The 15,443-nt window shown below is 35.2% G+C and overlaps 1 protein-coding gene across 6 annotated transcripts in view; it reads left to right on the top strand.

The window, feature by feature from the left end:
• The first annotated feature begins 4,267 nt into the window (after positions 1-4,267).
• ECT2 (epithelial cell transforming 2) overlaps positions 4,268-15,443 on the top strand; it is a 62,418-nt gene continuing 51,242 nt past the window's right edge. For 2 of the 6 annotated variants that reach the window (XM_059391536.1, XM_059391534.1), the window contains exons 1-6: positions 4,269-4,415; positions 7,757-7,908; positions 11,018-11,097; positions 12,585-12,767; positions 14,106-14,195; positions 14,927-15,034. In XM_059391536.1, the coding sequence (XP_059247519.1) occupies positions 7,779-7,908; positions 11,018-11,097; positions 12,585-12,767; positions 14,106-14,195; positions 14,927-15,034 (591 nt within the window). In that variant the 5' untranslated portion in view covers positions 4,269-4,415; positions 7,757-7,778. Of the gene's footprint in view, positions 4,646-7,756; positions 7,909-11,017; positions 11,098-11,216; positions 11,310-12,584; positions 12,768-14,105; positions 14,196-14,926; positions 15,035-15,443 lie in introns of all 6 variants that reach the window. The other 4 variants (XM_059391532.1, XM_059391531.1, XM_059391533.1 and 1 more) reach the window with 4 other exon arrangements.

The following is a 15,443-nucleotide window of genomic DNA, read 5'->3' as shown; positions in this document are numbered from 1 at the left end:
GGAACTGTTGCTAGGTACTGAACTGTTGCTAGGTACATAAACAAGACCAACAAGGCTCTTATGTAATTGAAAGTATCTTAAGATATTTTAAAGGTTAAAAAAAAATACATATATATATGCATTATAAATAAAGATATTGGCACTTCTACAAGTATGATATAAAATATAAACACTAATATTTTAATAAAGACAGAATAGCTTAATGAAAATAAAACATTTGATGTTGATTTTGCCACTAACTAGTTACCTGACCTTGGGTAAGGAATATAACCTCTATGGTGCTGGCCTTGGTAAAGTTCTTCTGTAAAATAAGGAATGAGACTAACGAGCTGAGATTTTTTCCACATCTAAAATTTTTTTAATCAAATTACATAATTTGAAATAATGGCCTCATCATATTTGGAAACCTCTTGCTCCATCAAGCAAAGCTAATTCTCTTTGTCCAAGTGAAACTTTAAGTGCTAAATTTGTATAGCCTTGGAAATATATGGTAAGTGATTTATGGCCTAATGATTCATATGAATAAAGCTACAATTCATATCCTAATTACTGGTTACTGAGGTATCTAAAATGGCTTCTTCTGGCTCCTGTGATTGTAATTTCTAAAGCCTTTTTATAGGCAGAGATGACAGCTTAAAAGATGCTGCATTATAACCTACTTGGATATATGACATTTCCATTGGAAAATGGTATTAATTCCAAGAAAGGACAGAATTCCAAGGCTAGTCATTAAAATTTTTGAAATAAATACCTTAAGTGATAAATTCTTAGAGGGACTGAATCTTTGTATCTCGTGTGGCATTATATATAGGTGCAAACTTCAAAAATACTTTGAGGAGATAAGGATGGTGCTAGAAGGAGAAAAACAATTTCATGAAATTTGTGACATCGCAATGTTAATATTTAGTTACAGTAAAACATTCAATCTTATGATGAAGTATTTAAATTTACTATAAAATAGAATTATTGGTTGATAACATTTCACATTTTAAATTTTTTTTTGTCACTTTACATGAAAGCACTTTATTTTTAAAAAATTTTAAAGATTTTATTTATTTGAAGAGAGAGCCAGTAAGCATGAGCAGGGCAGGGGCAGGGTATGGGGGAGACTGAGGGAGAGGGAGAAGCAGCCTCCTTGTTGAGCAGGGAGTGTGAGGAGCCAACAACGGAGGGCTTGATCCCAGGGCCCTGAGATCCTGACTGGAACCCAAAGCAGATGGGTTGGCAGATGGCAGAGCCACCCAGGTATTCCAACATTGCACATTTTTAAAATAAAATCTAGAAATTATAATATATTTCATTACAGCTTTAGGTACTAAAATCAAAGTCCATTACAACAGATATTGCCCATTTATTGCAACAGATTTAATAATTTTTCAGATATACTAGTTCTTATTAAGGTGAGTATGAGGTGGGGAAAGATATCCTGTAACTCAAAATTAACTTTCCTAACTCCCCATTCTCTGCTGCTCTGAAGAATTTGAAAGAAGGAGGAGATGGAGGGTGCGGGAATGGAGGAAAAAGAGGAAATATGAATAAGAGGGAAAAAACTAGAAGATGAATAAGGCTATGGAGGTCAAGAAAGAGAGTCACCCAGTTTGGAGATGGAGGTGAGAAAGCTAATCCTCCAAAGGAAGAATCTCAGTAGTTCTTTTACATTTCATTTTCTCTACTTTCAAAATTTTTATCCCCCATCTTTAGATATTGTTTTATTGCTTGGGGGAAAATATGTCATACACTACTATGTGTCATACACTACGAAGCATTTAAATTCAGTTAATTAGTATTTCGTATCTGAAACCTGTTCATTTGGAGTTGTGCATGATATATAAGAATTGTTTAATGGTTTATTATTTCAAGTTTCTCCTTATTTTGATTTACTTGTCTACCCCATACAAACAGAGGCTGATATAAATTTAATAACTGTATTTCCAGTGAAGGGGCCTGGAGAAATAGGCTAACATTTAAGATAAAGAATCTTAGCTAGGACCTGTCTTTGAAGGGGACAAAAGCCTGGCCAAGGGCAGCAGCAAGGGGCTATGTCTTGAGACAAGAGGAGACAGCTTGAGCACAGCAGGATTTCCTCAAAGGAGAAAAGGAAGAATAGATTGGTATAAAAGAAAAATTGTCCTCCCTCTGGCAGGGAAAGAAAGCAATGGAGGTCTTGGCTGTATCAAGCTTGGAGCTTGTTTGGAGAGGGGGCTAGTTTGTGGCTGGGGTAGGGCAGGGCAAAGGGAGGCATAGGTGCCAGTGCTCCTGGGGTCAGGGATGAGAAGATAATCAGGCAATTTATAGGGCCCCTTAGTTGAGATAACAATAGTAGTAAAAGTAGTAATAGTTTTAACAGCTAACATTCTCTTGCATGTTTACCATATGCCAGAATATGTTTTAATGTTTTAAATATATATAATTATAAAAGTATAAATATATATTAAATATCTTATAAGTATATATGTAATGTTTTAAATATAATATAAATGTTTTTACATATATATGTGTAAATAAATATATATAAATGTTAAAAATATATATATATGTGTGTGTGTGTGTATAGCTCCATGCCCACTGTGAGGCCTCGACTCACAACACTGAGATCTACAGACCGAGCCTGCCAGGCACCCGTTTTTATTACATCAATTAAATCCTCACAACAAAACTCTGAAGTACTATTTGACTGTTTTATAGAAGGGCAAACTGAGGCATAGAGAGGTTAACTAACTTGCTTGAGGTCACATGGATAGGAAATGTAAAAGGAGGTTATTACATGGTTATGAAATAGAAGATTGTATTGTCTGTTAGTCAAATTGCCATAAATCCCCTAAAAGAAATCAGGTATAACTTTTGCTAGGCTAGCATACATTTTGTGTGGTGATACGGCTTGGTCATTAGATTTGGGTGCAAAGCCAGTTTAACAGAGCAGTGCACAGAGGAAATAGGCTGCTCTCTTCAGTAGCTTAGTGTGTTTCATTGGTGAGAATTTTTGGAATGCTGGGCACACCCTGGTTTAAGTATGCAAGCACATTCCAAAGTGAAATTTCAATGACTATTTTTCTTTTCATTCGCCTTAACGGTTATCACAGCATTATAATGAAAGGCAGACTGCAAATATTCTTCAGTTATAAACAGGGAGACCAGTAATACTAGACTGTGTCACTCATTTTTTGGATTACATTACACACTTTTCAGTCATCCTAAGGTGGCTTGATAAAATTAGAAAAACTTGTAAATTCTCACCTGTGTGACATGGTTGGAAGTGCTGCACTGCAAAAGTACAAGTTTTCCTTCTCTTACTGGGATTTAAGTTTGGGCAACGGATTTCCCTTCTTTTACTTAAATCAGCGCTTAGTTGGGAACTATGCAAAACCTACCTGGGGGGAGAAGTATTTTTAAGATACCATGTTATAGGTCATTATATTTAAAAATTGAAGAAAATAAAAGATTGTTTTCACCACAGCTTTAGTAATTACAGGACAAAGGATAAATTCTTGGCTAGACTTTACAGCAAAGAAAAGATCTCACGGTGGCTGCAGGAGGCAGCAGGAAAACAATTTACTTTGGCTCCAAGAGATTCTAAAATCTCCTGACATATTTTTACATTTATTCAAAGGTAAACTTATATTAGGCAAAAAAAAAAAAAAAAAAAAAAGTCCGAGGAAACACTAAGAATTTATTCTGATTACCGGTGCAATTCCCCCGACCAGAGCAGTGCTTACATACACGAGAATTTAAATAAGCGGCTGCTGATTTGAACTACACCTGGAGAGCCACGAGTTCCCCTGTCCGGGGCCCCTCCAGGCCAACACAACCACCAAAGTCAAAGCCTCTGAAGCCAAATTTAAATAACATTCCTAAAACAGAAAGTACGCAGGCAGGAAAATCTTCCGCTTCCAGCAAGCCGTGAAGAAAAATTCATCGTGGGAGCACTGGTTTAAAGGATTTAGTGACGCTTAAAAAAAAAAAAAAAAAAAAAAAAAAGCTGGCGGGGCGGAGAAATCCACTCAAACTTGACTCAGGAAATGGGAAGTTTATTGAGTAAACAAGCGGTAGCCACAGACACACCTGCCACAACCAAGGAAGACCAGGCGCTACCGCTACTGCCTCCCGGTCACATCCGGGTACTTCTCTACCGACTCCTGACGTTCCGACGTGCGAGCCGTTAGGGTTATTTGAAACACACGCAAAGCCAATCCATCGGCGCCTGAGGGGAGGGTGCGGAGAGCAGTGGCCAATCACCGCCCCTCTGGAGACCGCAGCCTATGGGAAGGAGGTTGACATCACGCGCCAATCGGCATGGCTTTTAGAGAAAGAGGCTCATTTTTTGAATTGGTTGTGGCTGACACCCGCGAGGAATGGCGGTACCAGTAAGGGGAATCAGTGCTTGAACAGGTGGACTTCCGAGGCGTTTTTTGAGAGTGGTGAGGACTTTGTGGATGTGGGTTGGGGAGGTGGGGAGTGGGCCAACGTCCCCGGAGCATTGGGCTCCTTTTCTGGTCGGACTGCCCCACCCCGATGACCGCGAATCCCGAAGCACCCCTGCTCAGGCTTCCTGGCTCTGGAAACTCCCCCACTGCACTCCCAACAGCTAGGCAGTGACCGCAGTGGGATCCCGAAGGCCTGGTCGTGGGGCATCTTCATCCCTCACCTGGTGAGATATTTCTTCCGGAAGAAGGTCTGGGTGAAGGGAGGGAGTTGGGAAGAGTGGTCTCGACGAGCCGCCTTGTCCCTGCGGTTCTGGCTGCCCACAGCTGCTGCCTTTGGGGACTTATCTTAGAGGGCTTAGTGGTTTCGCTCTAGGATTCTTCTTGGTGCCTTCTGTGTAGGAAGTAGACTTTTTCGTTTTTAAAAACGCCAGCCCATTCCGGCCTCCGCCTAACACCGCCCCCCCACCGCCCGCTTGCGCTTTCCTCCGGGGTACAGATTTATTTGGCTTTGTGGTTAAAACTGGAGCCTCTGGAATCAGTCCGGGTTTGAATCCCTGTTTTACTGGCTTGGATGGTTACTTGACCTCTCTTTTCTAGGCTTCTTTATGACATGGAGACAGTAATAGTACCTGCCTCTTAGGATGGTTTCAAAGAGTAATACAAGTAAAAGACTTAGAACAATGTCACATATTAAGCGTTAAATATTAACATAATGTTTTTAATGTTAACACTAATGTTATTGTTGTCAGTTACAACACCATCATATCCAGTATTTCATTTAGCTCTTCTGAAAAATGATTACCTAAAAAAATAAGTAAAAAGAAACCTAAAGTGGATATTTGTTTAAGTGAAGGATTTCTCTTTGGAATGAAAAGAGGCATGTGTTATAGTTATTTAGTCAAAAGCTGCTTAATTATGTTCTTGGATGAGAATTAAGGTGTATAGGTTTATGAACACTAATCTTATACTAGTTTACAGAATACATGAATGTGAAAAAGTAATGAGTGTATTTCCATTTTTTTTTTTTAAGATTTTATTCATTTACTTGACAGAGAGAGATCACAAGTAGGCATAGAGACAGGCAGAGAGAGAGAGAGGAGGATGCAGGCTCCCCGCCGAGCAGAAAGCCCGATGCGGGACTCGATCCCAGGACCCTGAGATCATGACCCCAGCCGAAGGCAGCGGCTTAACCCACTGAGCCACCCAGGCGCCCTGTATTTTCATTTTTAATCAGAGTGCTGATGTTGTCATCAACGTTCCATTCAACTCTCTTTTTTCCTAAAATTTGAAGCTATTTCAGCAATAAATTGATCATATACAGTATTATCAGAAACAGTTTTAATTTTTAATTACCTATTTTGATGGCCTTTAAACAGGCATAAGAGAAAATGTAAACTCATAAAGCGTTTTTGATTATTAAAATCTCCCTCCTTCATTCTTTAAAGTATGTTGGTCTATCTCTTGACTATTTTTAAGGTTCTTTTAAGGGAATGTTGAGTGATAGCCTTTGTAGAATCTTTCTCACTGAGAACTTTTAAGTGTAAGGGACTTAAAAAAAATAAGGACTGGATAGAATTTGTCATTGATTTTAAGTAGAGACTGTTACTAATAATTAATGTTTCTAATAATTAATAATTAATGGGGCATTCCTTTGGAGAGCCTTAGAATAATGATTGCTATGGATGTATGGTAAGACAATTTAAAATGTTCACATTGTGAATATTATGAAAGTTAATAATTGCCCCCTTATGATGCCATCTATTCAGTTTTCATCACAACTGGATTTGAGTTGTGCTATCCTCTTAGATGTGGAAACTGAGCGCAGAGATGAGACAGGAAGCTGGGTTTCCTGGCTTTGAAGTGAGCCTAACAGTTATGCTTAGGTCTTTGGATATTATTAATGTGCATATATTCATGCTACTTAACATCACCATCTAGGTATGATGTTAATGACACCTTACTAAATGCTATTTCTCCATAGCATATAGTTTATTTAAACCATTACTTTGATAAAAAGCTGGTGGAAGATATTTGTTTATTTTATTAATGTAAAAAAAGTAGGAGGCTAAAGTAGGTCAGACGTACCAGATAAAGATAGGGCCTCCTCTTTATATTTGCCCAGTATTCTGGAAATTAACTTGAGGATAATAAGCTTACATAATACCCTTGATATGAATTGATGAAAATTCATTTAAGTTTTTATTTCCTGTTTGCCTAGCTTTACAACTCTTAGGTCCTGAAGTCTTTAAAAAAAAAAAAAAGAAAAAAAAAAGGTTTCCTTAAATGTCCAGAGTCATATTGGCATTAACCCATGTGTAATTTTCTTGTTAAATCTTTTAAAGGAGAGATGATAGTAAATTAATAAGAAAATACAGATGAGAGAGCAATCTCTCACGAGATATACAGAGACATCCACAGAGAATGAGTCAAAAGCAGTGGGTTGGGAGTTGAAAGTTGTGCTAGGTGGAGAATTGAGTACTATTCAGTGTAACTAGGTGTATGGAGTAAATCGTGATCTGTGATTGAAAAATGCTGAGAAATATATTGTGGCTGGAGCATAGGATATATGTGGACTGTGGGAATTAAACAGGAGATGAGGTTGAAGAGGTAGGCTAGGATGAAACTGTACACCTACACCTGATGGTGAATTTGGACTTGACAATAAAGGGAAGAATGTTCACGGAAGTTTAAGCAGGAAAGTGATATGGTCACATTTGTTTTTAGGATGATAAAGTTGTTTGGAGCTGTTGTAGTTGACCAAGTGGCCATTGTAGCTTTGAGCATAGAGAAGTGGGGCCAGGTCTCAGCTCCTTTTTCTAAAATTTGAAGCTGTTTTGGCAATAAATTAACAATCAGAGATAACCCAGTGAGGGTCCAGAATACTTGAGATAGGATGGGTAGGAACTTGGGGGAGGACAAATAAAGTAGAGGGAAGAGTCAGGATGGATCTAGTTTTTGACAGGGATTATTTGAGTGATGATGGTAGTATATTGTAAATGAAGATAGGAAGAAGAATGGATTGGTTGAGGCAAAGGGATGGAGACGGAAGGAGGTAGAATATTTATGACCACCTTCTGAATTTTCATTATGTCAGGTAATGTTCTGAGTACTTTTCATACATTGTTAGTTTTACTATATTCCTATCAGTCAGGTAGTAGTATCTTTATTTTATAGAAGGGGAAACTGAGGCTCAAGTTGAATGACATTTCTTTGGTTCAATATTAAGAAAAATGAGTAAAACTGCTTTTTATAAATTCTGGATATAAAAGTAGAGCCTCTAATGCATGTTTTTGTCCAATGCTCATGTATTTTTATTCAATCTTTATTTTTTTCAGCCAACAGAGAAGAGTACTAATAATGGCTGACAATAGTGTCTTAACATCTACTACTGGGAGGACAAGCTTGGCAGACTCCTCTATTTTTGATTCTAAAGTTACTGAAATTTCTAAGGAAAATGTATTTGTTGGATCTGCTTCATATGTTGAAGGTAAACCTATTAATCAGCTTTAAAACAGCAAATCACTGTTTTAATACTAAGGTTTCTGACTAGAAATTTAGAATTTAACTATATAATACTGTTAAGCTACAGTAGTTATTGAGTAAATATTTTTGACAATCTCTTTATACTTTGTAGATTTTTTAGAGTTTTTACTTCAATTCAGTTAGTTAATATATAGTGTTATATTAGTTTCAGGTGTATAATATAGTAATTCAGTACTTCCATACATCACCCTGGGCTCATCACATATTTAAACTGCCCCCATCAGTTTGTTTTCTATAATTAAGAGTCTGTTTTTTCTTTGTCTCTCTCTCTTATTTTTTTCACTTTGCTTGTTTTGTTTCTTAAATTACACACGAGTGAAATTATATGGTATTTGTCTTTCTCTGACTGACTTAGTTCTCTTGGCATTATACCATCCATGTTGTTGCAAATGACAACATTTCATTCTTTTTATGGCTGAGTAATATTTAATTATATTTATATTCCACATCTTCTTTATCTGTTTGCCAATTGATGATAGAGATACTTGGCTTCCATAATTTGGCTATTGTAGATAAAGCTGCTATAAACATATAGGTGTGTGTATCCCTTTGAATTAGTATTCTTGTATTCTTTGAATAAATACCCAGTAGTGTAGTTAATGGCTCATAGTGTAGCTCTATCTTTAACTTTATGAAGAACCTCCATACTGTTTTCCACAGCGGCTGTATCAGTTTGCATTCCCACTAACTGCACGAGAGGGTTCCTTTTCTCCACATCCTCACCAACTCTGTTATTTCTTGTGGTGTTGATTTTAGCCACTTATACTGTATAGATTTTTTATTATTGTTTGGATTAATGCTTCCCAGCTTTGAAGGAGAAAGCACCTTATTTTTGAATATTACTTTTTCTATATATGAGGGCAGTCCAGCTGCAACAGTTAGAATTTATCCAGTTATGACTGATGAGGTGAAAAGCCACTTCTTCCCTTAACTACTTTATAAATGGGTCTGTCCTGAAGTTGCATGAGCTGTTGAAGAGGATGGCTTTGCAAAATAGTGAATACTTTTTTTGGTTACGAGGAGTACTCATTAATGTACTGTATACTCCATGGCAATTTGTGTTTTCTTTCTCTAAAGTGATAGATGGCCAAATTTTAAAAATAAACTGAGAATTAAGTTGTTTTAGTTTTAGAGAATGTTATGATCTCCTCAAAGATGGAAAAATATGCCAGATATAGCCAAAACAGGGAATAGGAACTATTTTTTTTTAAATTAACACATAACATACTATTTATTTCAGTGGTACAGATCTGTGATTCATTAATTCACAGAACTCACCATAGCACATATCCTTCACAATGTCCATCACCCAGCTACCCCATCCTTTCTACCCCCTGCCCCTCCAGCAACCCTCAGTTTGTTTACTGAGAGTAAGAGTCTCTTATGGTTTGTCTTCCTCTCTCATTTCATCTTGTTTCATTTTTCCCTCCCTTCCTCTATGATCCTCTGTCTTGTTTCTCAACTTCCTCATATCAGTGAGATCATATGATAATTGTCTTTCTCTGATTGACTTATTTCGCTCAGCCTAATACCCTCTAGTTCCATCCACTTCATTGCAAAAGGCAAGTTTTTTTTTGGCTGCATAGTATTCCACTGTTCCATTGTATATCTGTTGATAGACATCTGGGCCCTTTCCTTCATTGGGTTATTGTGGACATTGCTGCTATAAACATTGCAGTGTGTGTGCCCCTTTGGATCATTGTATTTGTATCTTTAGGATAAATACCCAGTAGTGCAATTGCTGGTTCATAGGGTAGCTCTATTTTCAGCTTTTTGAAGAACCTCTATACTGTTTTCCTGAGTGGCTGCACCAGCTTGCATTCCTACCAATAGTGGAGGAGGGTTCCCCTTTCTCCACATCCTCACCAACATCTGTTGTTTCCTGACTTGTTAATTTTAGCCATTCTGACTGGTATGAGGTGGTATGTCAATGTGCTTTTGATATGTATTTCCCTGATACTGAGTGTTGTTGAGCACTTTGTCATGTGTCTGTTGGCCATTTGGATGTCTTTGCAGAAATATCTGTTCATGTCTTCTGTCCATTTCTTGGTTAGATAATTTGTTCTTTGTGTGTTGAGTTTGATAAGTTCTTTATAGATTTTGGATACTAGCCCTTTATCTGATATGCCATTTTCAAATATCTTCTCCCATTCTGTCAGTTGTCTTTTGGTTTTGTTGACTATTTCCTTTGCTGTGCAAAAGCTTTTGATCTTGATGAAGTCCCAGTAGTTCATTTTTGCCCTTGCTTCCCTTGCCTTTGGCGATGTTTCTAGGAAGAAGTTGCTGTGGCTGAGGTTGAAGAGGTTGCTGCCTGTGTTCTCCTCAAGGATTTTGATGGATTCCTTTCTCACATTGAGGTCTTTCATCCATTTTGAGTCTTTTATTGTGTGTGGTGTAAGGAAATGGTCCTTACCTTCTGCATGTGGCTATCCAATTTTCCCAACACCATTTGTTGAAGAGACTGTCTTTTTTCCATTGGACGTTCTTTCCTGCTTTGTCGAAGATTAGTTGACAATAGAGTTGAGGTTCCGTTTCTGGGCTCTCTGTTCTGTTCCAGTGATCTGTGTGTCTGTTTTTGTGTCAGTACCATACTGTCTTGATTACAGCTTTGTAATAGCGCTTAAAGTCTGGAATTGTGATGTTGCTAGCTATGGTTTTCTTTTTCAACATTCCTCTGGCTATTTGGGGTCTTTTCTGGTTACATAAAAATATTAGGATTATTTTTTCCATTTCTTTGGAAAAAAATTGATGGAATTTTGATAGGGATTGCATTAAACGTGTAGATAGCTCTAGGTAGCATAGACATTTTCACAGTATTTGTTCTTCTAATCTATGAGCATGGAATATTTTTCCATTTCTTTGTGTCTTCCTCAATTTTTCTCATGAGTATTCTATAGTTTTCTGAGTACAGATTCTTTGCCTCTTTGGTTAGATATATTCCTAGGTATCTTATGGTTTTCGGTGCAATTGTAAATGGGATCAACTCCTTTAGGAACTGCTGGTTTTGATATTAGTACCTGATAAACTAATTTAAACATTTTTAATTTTAATAGAAGAAATGCCTCAAATTGAAACGAGAATGATATTGGTTCAGGAAGCTGGAAAACAAGAAGACCTTATAAAAGCTTTAAAGGTATGGAATTTTAGCCTTTTTAAAATTTTTTTTTTTTTAGGGAAGGCTATTTTTCTTCCATCAGTGCTTAAATAATTTTATAGTTTTCTTAATCTTATACATAAGTCTCTTTTCCACAGACTATTAAAATAATGGAAGTCCCTGTTATAAAGATAAGAGAAAGTTGTCCTGGAAAATCGGATGAAAAATTAATAAAAAGTGTTGTTAATATGGTAGGTCAAGCACTTCATTGCATGTGGCATGCTGCACTACTCTTGATTGTGTTCTTAAATTCCGTTTAATGGTGATGGGACCTACATACCAGCTCTATTAGTTTGTGAGGACTACCATAATAAAATACCAAGATTAGGTGGCTTAAACAACAGAAATGTATTTTCTCAAAGTTCTGGAGACTAGAAGTCTCAAATCAAGGTGTTGGCAGGTTTGGTTTTTCTTCGGGTCTCTCTCCTTGGCTTTCAGATGGCCACCACTTTTTTGTTATGTCTTCACTTGGCCCTTCTGGCATGCATATCCCTGATAACTCTGTGTGTCTAAATGTCCTCTTCTCATAAGTATACCAGTTAGATTGGATTAGGGCCCACCTGGTGACCTCATTTAACCTTAATTATCTCTTAAAAGTCCCTATATTCAAATCAGTCTCATGAGGTCATGAGACCTCTCTTGAGGTACGGGGGTTAGGACATCAATGTGAGTTTTGAGGATACACAATTCAGCTCATTACATCAGCCTAGCAAATAAAGTCCAAACAACTCAGCTATTCAGAATTTTCTTTTAAATGATTCCATTCTTTTTGCATAGGAGTCATGTAGGTACTTAAATATTTTCATTCTTTTTCATAGTTGTATATTATAAAATGTTAAATAGTAAATTAGCTTTTTTATAGTCTACATTTGCCACATGACTACTACCTATATGTTTCCGATCTTTCTCTTATTTCCTTCATATATATTGAAATGATTAAATTAATTTTCACCCTTCTTGTAGATACTAAGTGCGATAGTATTTTTTCTATTTTTATTTCTATAGATCATTCTGAAGTTGATTACGCAGGAAGAACTGTTAAATGTGGCATCATTTTCTTAGAATAAAAAGTAATAGTGGACATCTTTCTAATGCATCTTACTATCAAAATGTGTATACTTAAAAGAAATCATTTTAGTTTTATATGTGTATTAGATGATTTATAATGAGTAAGCCATGTCAAAAGGCATGCCTTTATAATACTAATATTCAAAATTTAATATCAATATAGATGGAGATATGTTTATATAAAAATACAAATAAGTAAAGAAATAAGGCTGTTCACTATTAAGTATAATGCTTATTACACAATAAAAGTACTATTTAAATTTAAAAGTTTACTACAAATATAAAAATAAAAGTATCAATAGTGAATTTATTTTTAGGTGTTATTTAGAGTTAAATGAATTAATTTTATAATCTATAAATAACTTTTATTTCTAATAACCACCTGAAAAAAAATCAAGGAAATTAAAGTGCCCTTTGTAAAGATGGAGTCACTGGAAGAATTTGAAAGTTTGGATTCTCCAGAATTTGAAAATGTATTCATAGTCATGGACTTCCAGGATTCCATTTTTGATGAGTTACACAAGACTGATTGTAGAATTATTGGACCACCAGTTATCTTAAACTGTGCCCAAAAAGGAGAGGTAAGAAAATATACATTTATTATAACTTTCAAGGTTAAATTTTTATTCATGAATTTTGTGAAAATTCATAAGCAGAAAAGTCCTGTTAATTGTTGGGAATATGTACGATTTAGAACAGGGGTAGTATTGGCTACTCTAATATTGTTTTAAAAATCTTTCTATTGTAACTTTTTGGAGTGAAAATCTAAGACTTTTGGAGGTTAAATAATGACAATTAACATATTTGTGTGTATATATACATATATAAATATCTTAGTACATAAAATGTCTTGGCAAGAAATAATTTGTTAAACGTGGGTTCCAGAAATGTATATACATATATAAACTTACTTTCTTCCACAGAATAAATACACACTTTCATTTTTATTTGTTACTGCATGGTTTAAAATTAAAGAAATTATTTTAGCTTTTTTTTATATTGGGTTGTAAATTTACGTTTATTTACTTTAAGTAATCTCTACACCCAATATGGGGCTTGAACTCCCAACCCATAGGTAAGGAGTCTCATGCTCTTCCAACTAAGCCAGCCAAGGGCCCCACTTTTTTGTTTTTAGTAACATTTCAGTGTTAGAGTTGTAGTAGAGTTAGTCTATATACTTTGGTTTTATTGCTACATTATGCCGTTCATAAGCTTGCCTTATTAACTTAAAATTGTTTAGGTCAATTTTGTGCTTCTTTTGTTATAGATACTTAGTAAAGTGCATGATAATCTTTAATTCTCTGTTTTGATTCAGGGGTGTTGCTTTCAAAAACCAAGTAAATCTTTCAAGATCAAAATTGTGAAATACTTGCATAATGGTGGAAATTATATAACTATACTTATTTTTTTAACCATTTTTTTCCCATTATATATATCTCCACTGCTAAAGTTATTTACTATTTGCTTGTTTTTAGCTCAAAAATTGGAATCATATTTGGTTCAAGTATATGTGTAATTTACATGGTGTTTGTTATAAAATATTTTGAACTGTTTTAATTTTGATTAGAATCATTTACAATAGTTTATGGAGTCTTAAATTTTTCCTAGTAGATAAAACTTTGAATGTGTCAAAGTATATTTTAGAACTGAAGGTTTGCATATAAATGTGTTTCATTTGCCAGTAGTTACGTGTGTTTAGATTATGTCTGTCAAATATGAGTTAGGAGTTATGGGGGATTTTTGTATTGTAAAACTTGTAATCTGTTTTTTGCTATTTTTTGGTTGCATATTAAAAAATGCAAGAAATCTTTGGATTGACAAAGTTGACTGGCAAGAGGGGGGAAATATGTTTTAGCTTGAAAAGATGTGTTCTCTTCTCTACTATAAACTCACAGATTTAAAATTGTTGTGTCCTTCAGCCTTTGCCTTTTTCATGTCGCCCACTCTATTGTACAAGCATGATGAATCTAGTACTATGCTTTACTGGATTTAGGAAAAAAGAGGAACTAGTAAGTATTTTAAAACATTCTATTCAAGGAATATTTTTCCCAGCCAAATAAATTTAAATTGACACTTTTTTGGTTAATTATATCATGGTTTTATTTTAGACATATTGAAGGAGAATTTATGAATATACTGTTTGAAATTTTATGAAGAAACATTCTGAGAAGCCTTGTAAAAAAACATTTTGTTTAGGCTGACAGGCATATGAATTAAGAGAAAAACTTCATTATTATTGGATCCATTTAAATTGTCTTTTTGTTAAGTATCATCAGCCACATTCTTTGAAGTTTTTGTTAATACATTACAGTTTTTTGTTATACAAATCCAGCCTTAAAGTATGTTCATTGCTCTAGAGAATTCATAGAAACTTTTCTGATTCATAAAATTTTCTGTGTTGGAGCTAATGGGATATTACTGTAACTGTGGGATAATATTGGTGTTATATAACCTGGTGTTTAAAAAAAATAGTCTTCTGTTTAGGTTGTATGAAAGCCAGTTGTTTAATTAAGTTTTGGGTAATTATCTTTACTAGCTTATTTCTATGTGTAATTTTGCCTGTGCCAATTAGGCAATCAATTTTGAATTTTTTTGACATAAAATATGTAACTGTATAAAAATTCTTGTAGGTACTTTATAAATAAAAATTATTCAGTAGATCCTAAATGACTTCTAAACATAATTTAAAATTTTGTTCAAATTAATCATAAAGTTAATGTTGCCTAATTTTTCTTTTGAGGTCAGATTGGTGACATTGGTTCATCACATGGGTGGAGTTATTCGAAAAGACTTTAATTCAAAAGTTACACATTTGGTGGCAAATTGTACACAAGGAGAAAAATTCAGGGTATGTAAACTTGGGTGCATTTCACTTTAGCATTTTGGAGGGGGATGGATTTAATAACAGCACTTTCATCCCATCTATTTTTCCCATAGTTTATTGAGGATAAGAAATTCAATTTTTGCAAATGTACATTTAGTAAAAATTTTAAATCAAAGGAGCGTGGCCCTTTTTAGGTTTTTAAGGAAGCAATGGTACCTGAGTTAGGTCTTGAAATAAGTAGGATTTGTGAATGAGTAGGACTGTGGAGGTTTGATAGATGGGTAACATTTCAGACAGTTGATTAATATTAGCAAAGTTTACTATAAGCATTGGTGAATAATGGGGTTGGGAAGTGTTGAGCAGATATTTCACTCTTGTCTAAATGGTCTTAATAAGCACAAAGCTATGTTTTATAAGATGATTGAAAGATTTA

This window comes from Mustela nigripes, chromosome 2, assembly GCF_022355385.1.
Source record: "Mustela nigripes isolate SB6536 chromosome 2, MUSNIG.SB6536, whole genome shotgun sequence".
Classification (NCBI taxonomy): domain Eukaryota; kingdom Metazoa; phylum Chordata; class Mammalia; order Carnivora; family Mustelidae; genus Mustela; species Mustela nigripes.
Note: the sequence above shows the minus strand (reverse complement) of the source record. Positions and strands in the feature narration are given on the sequence as shown.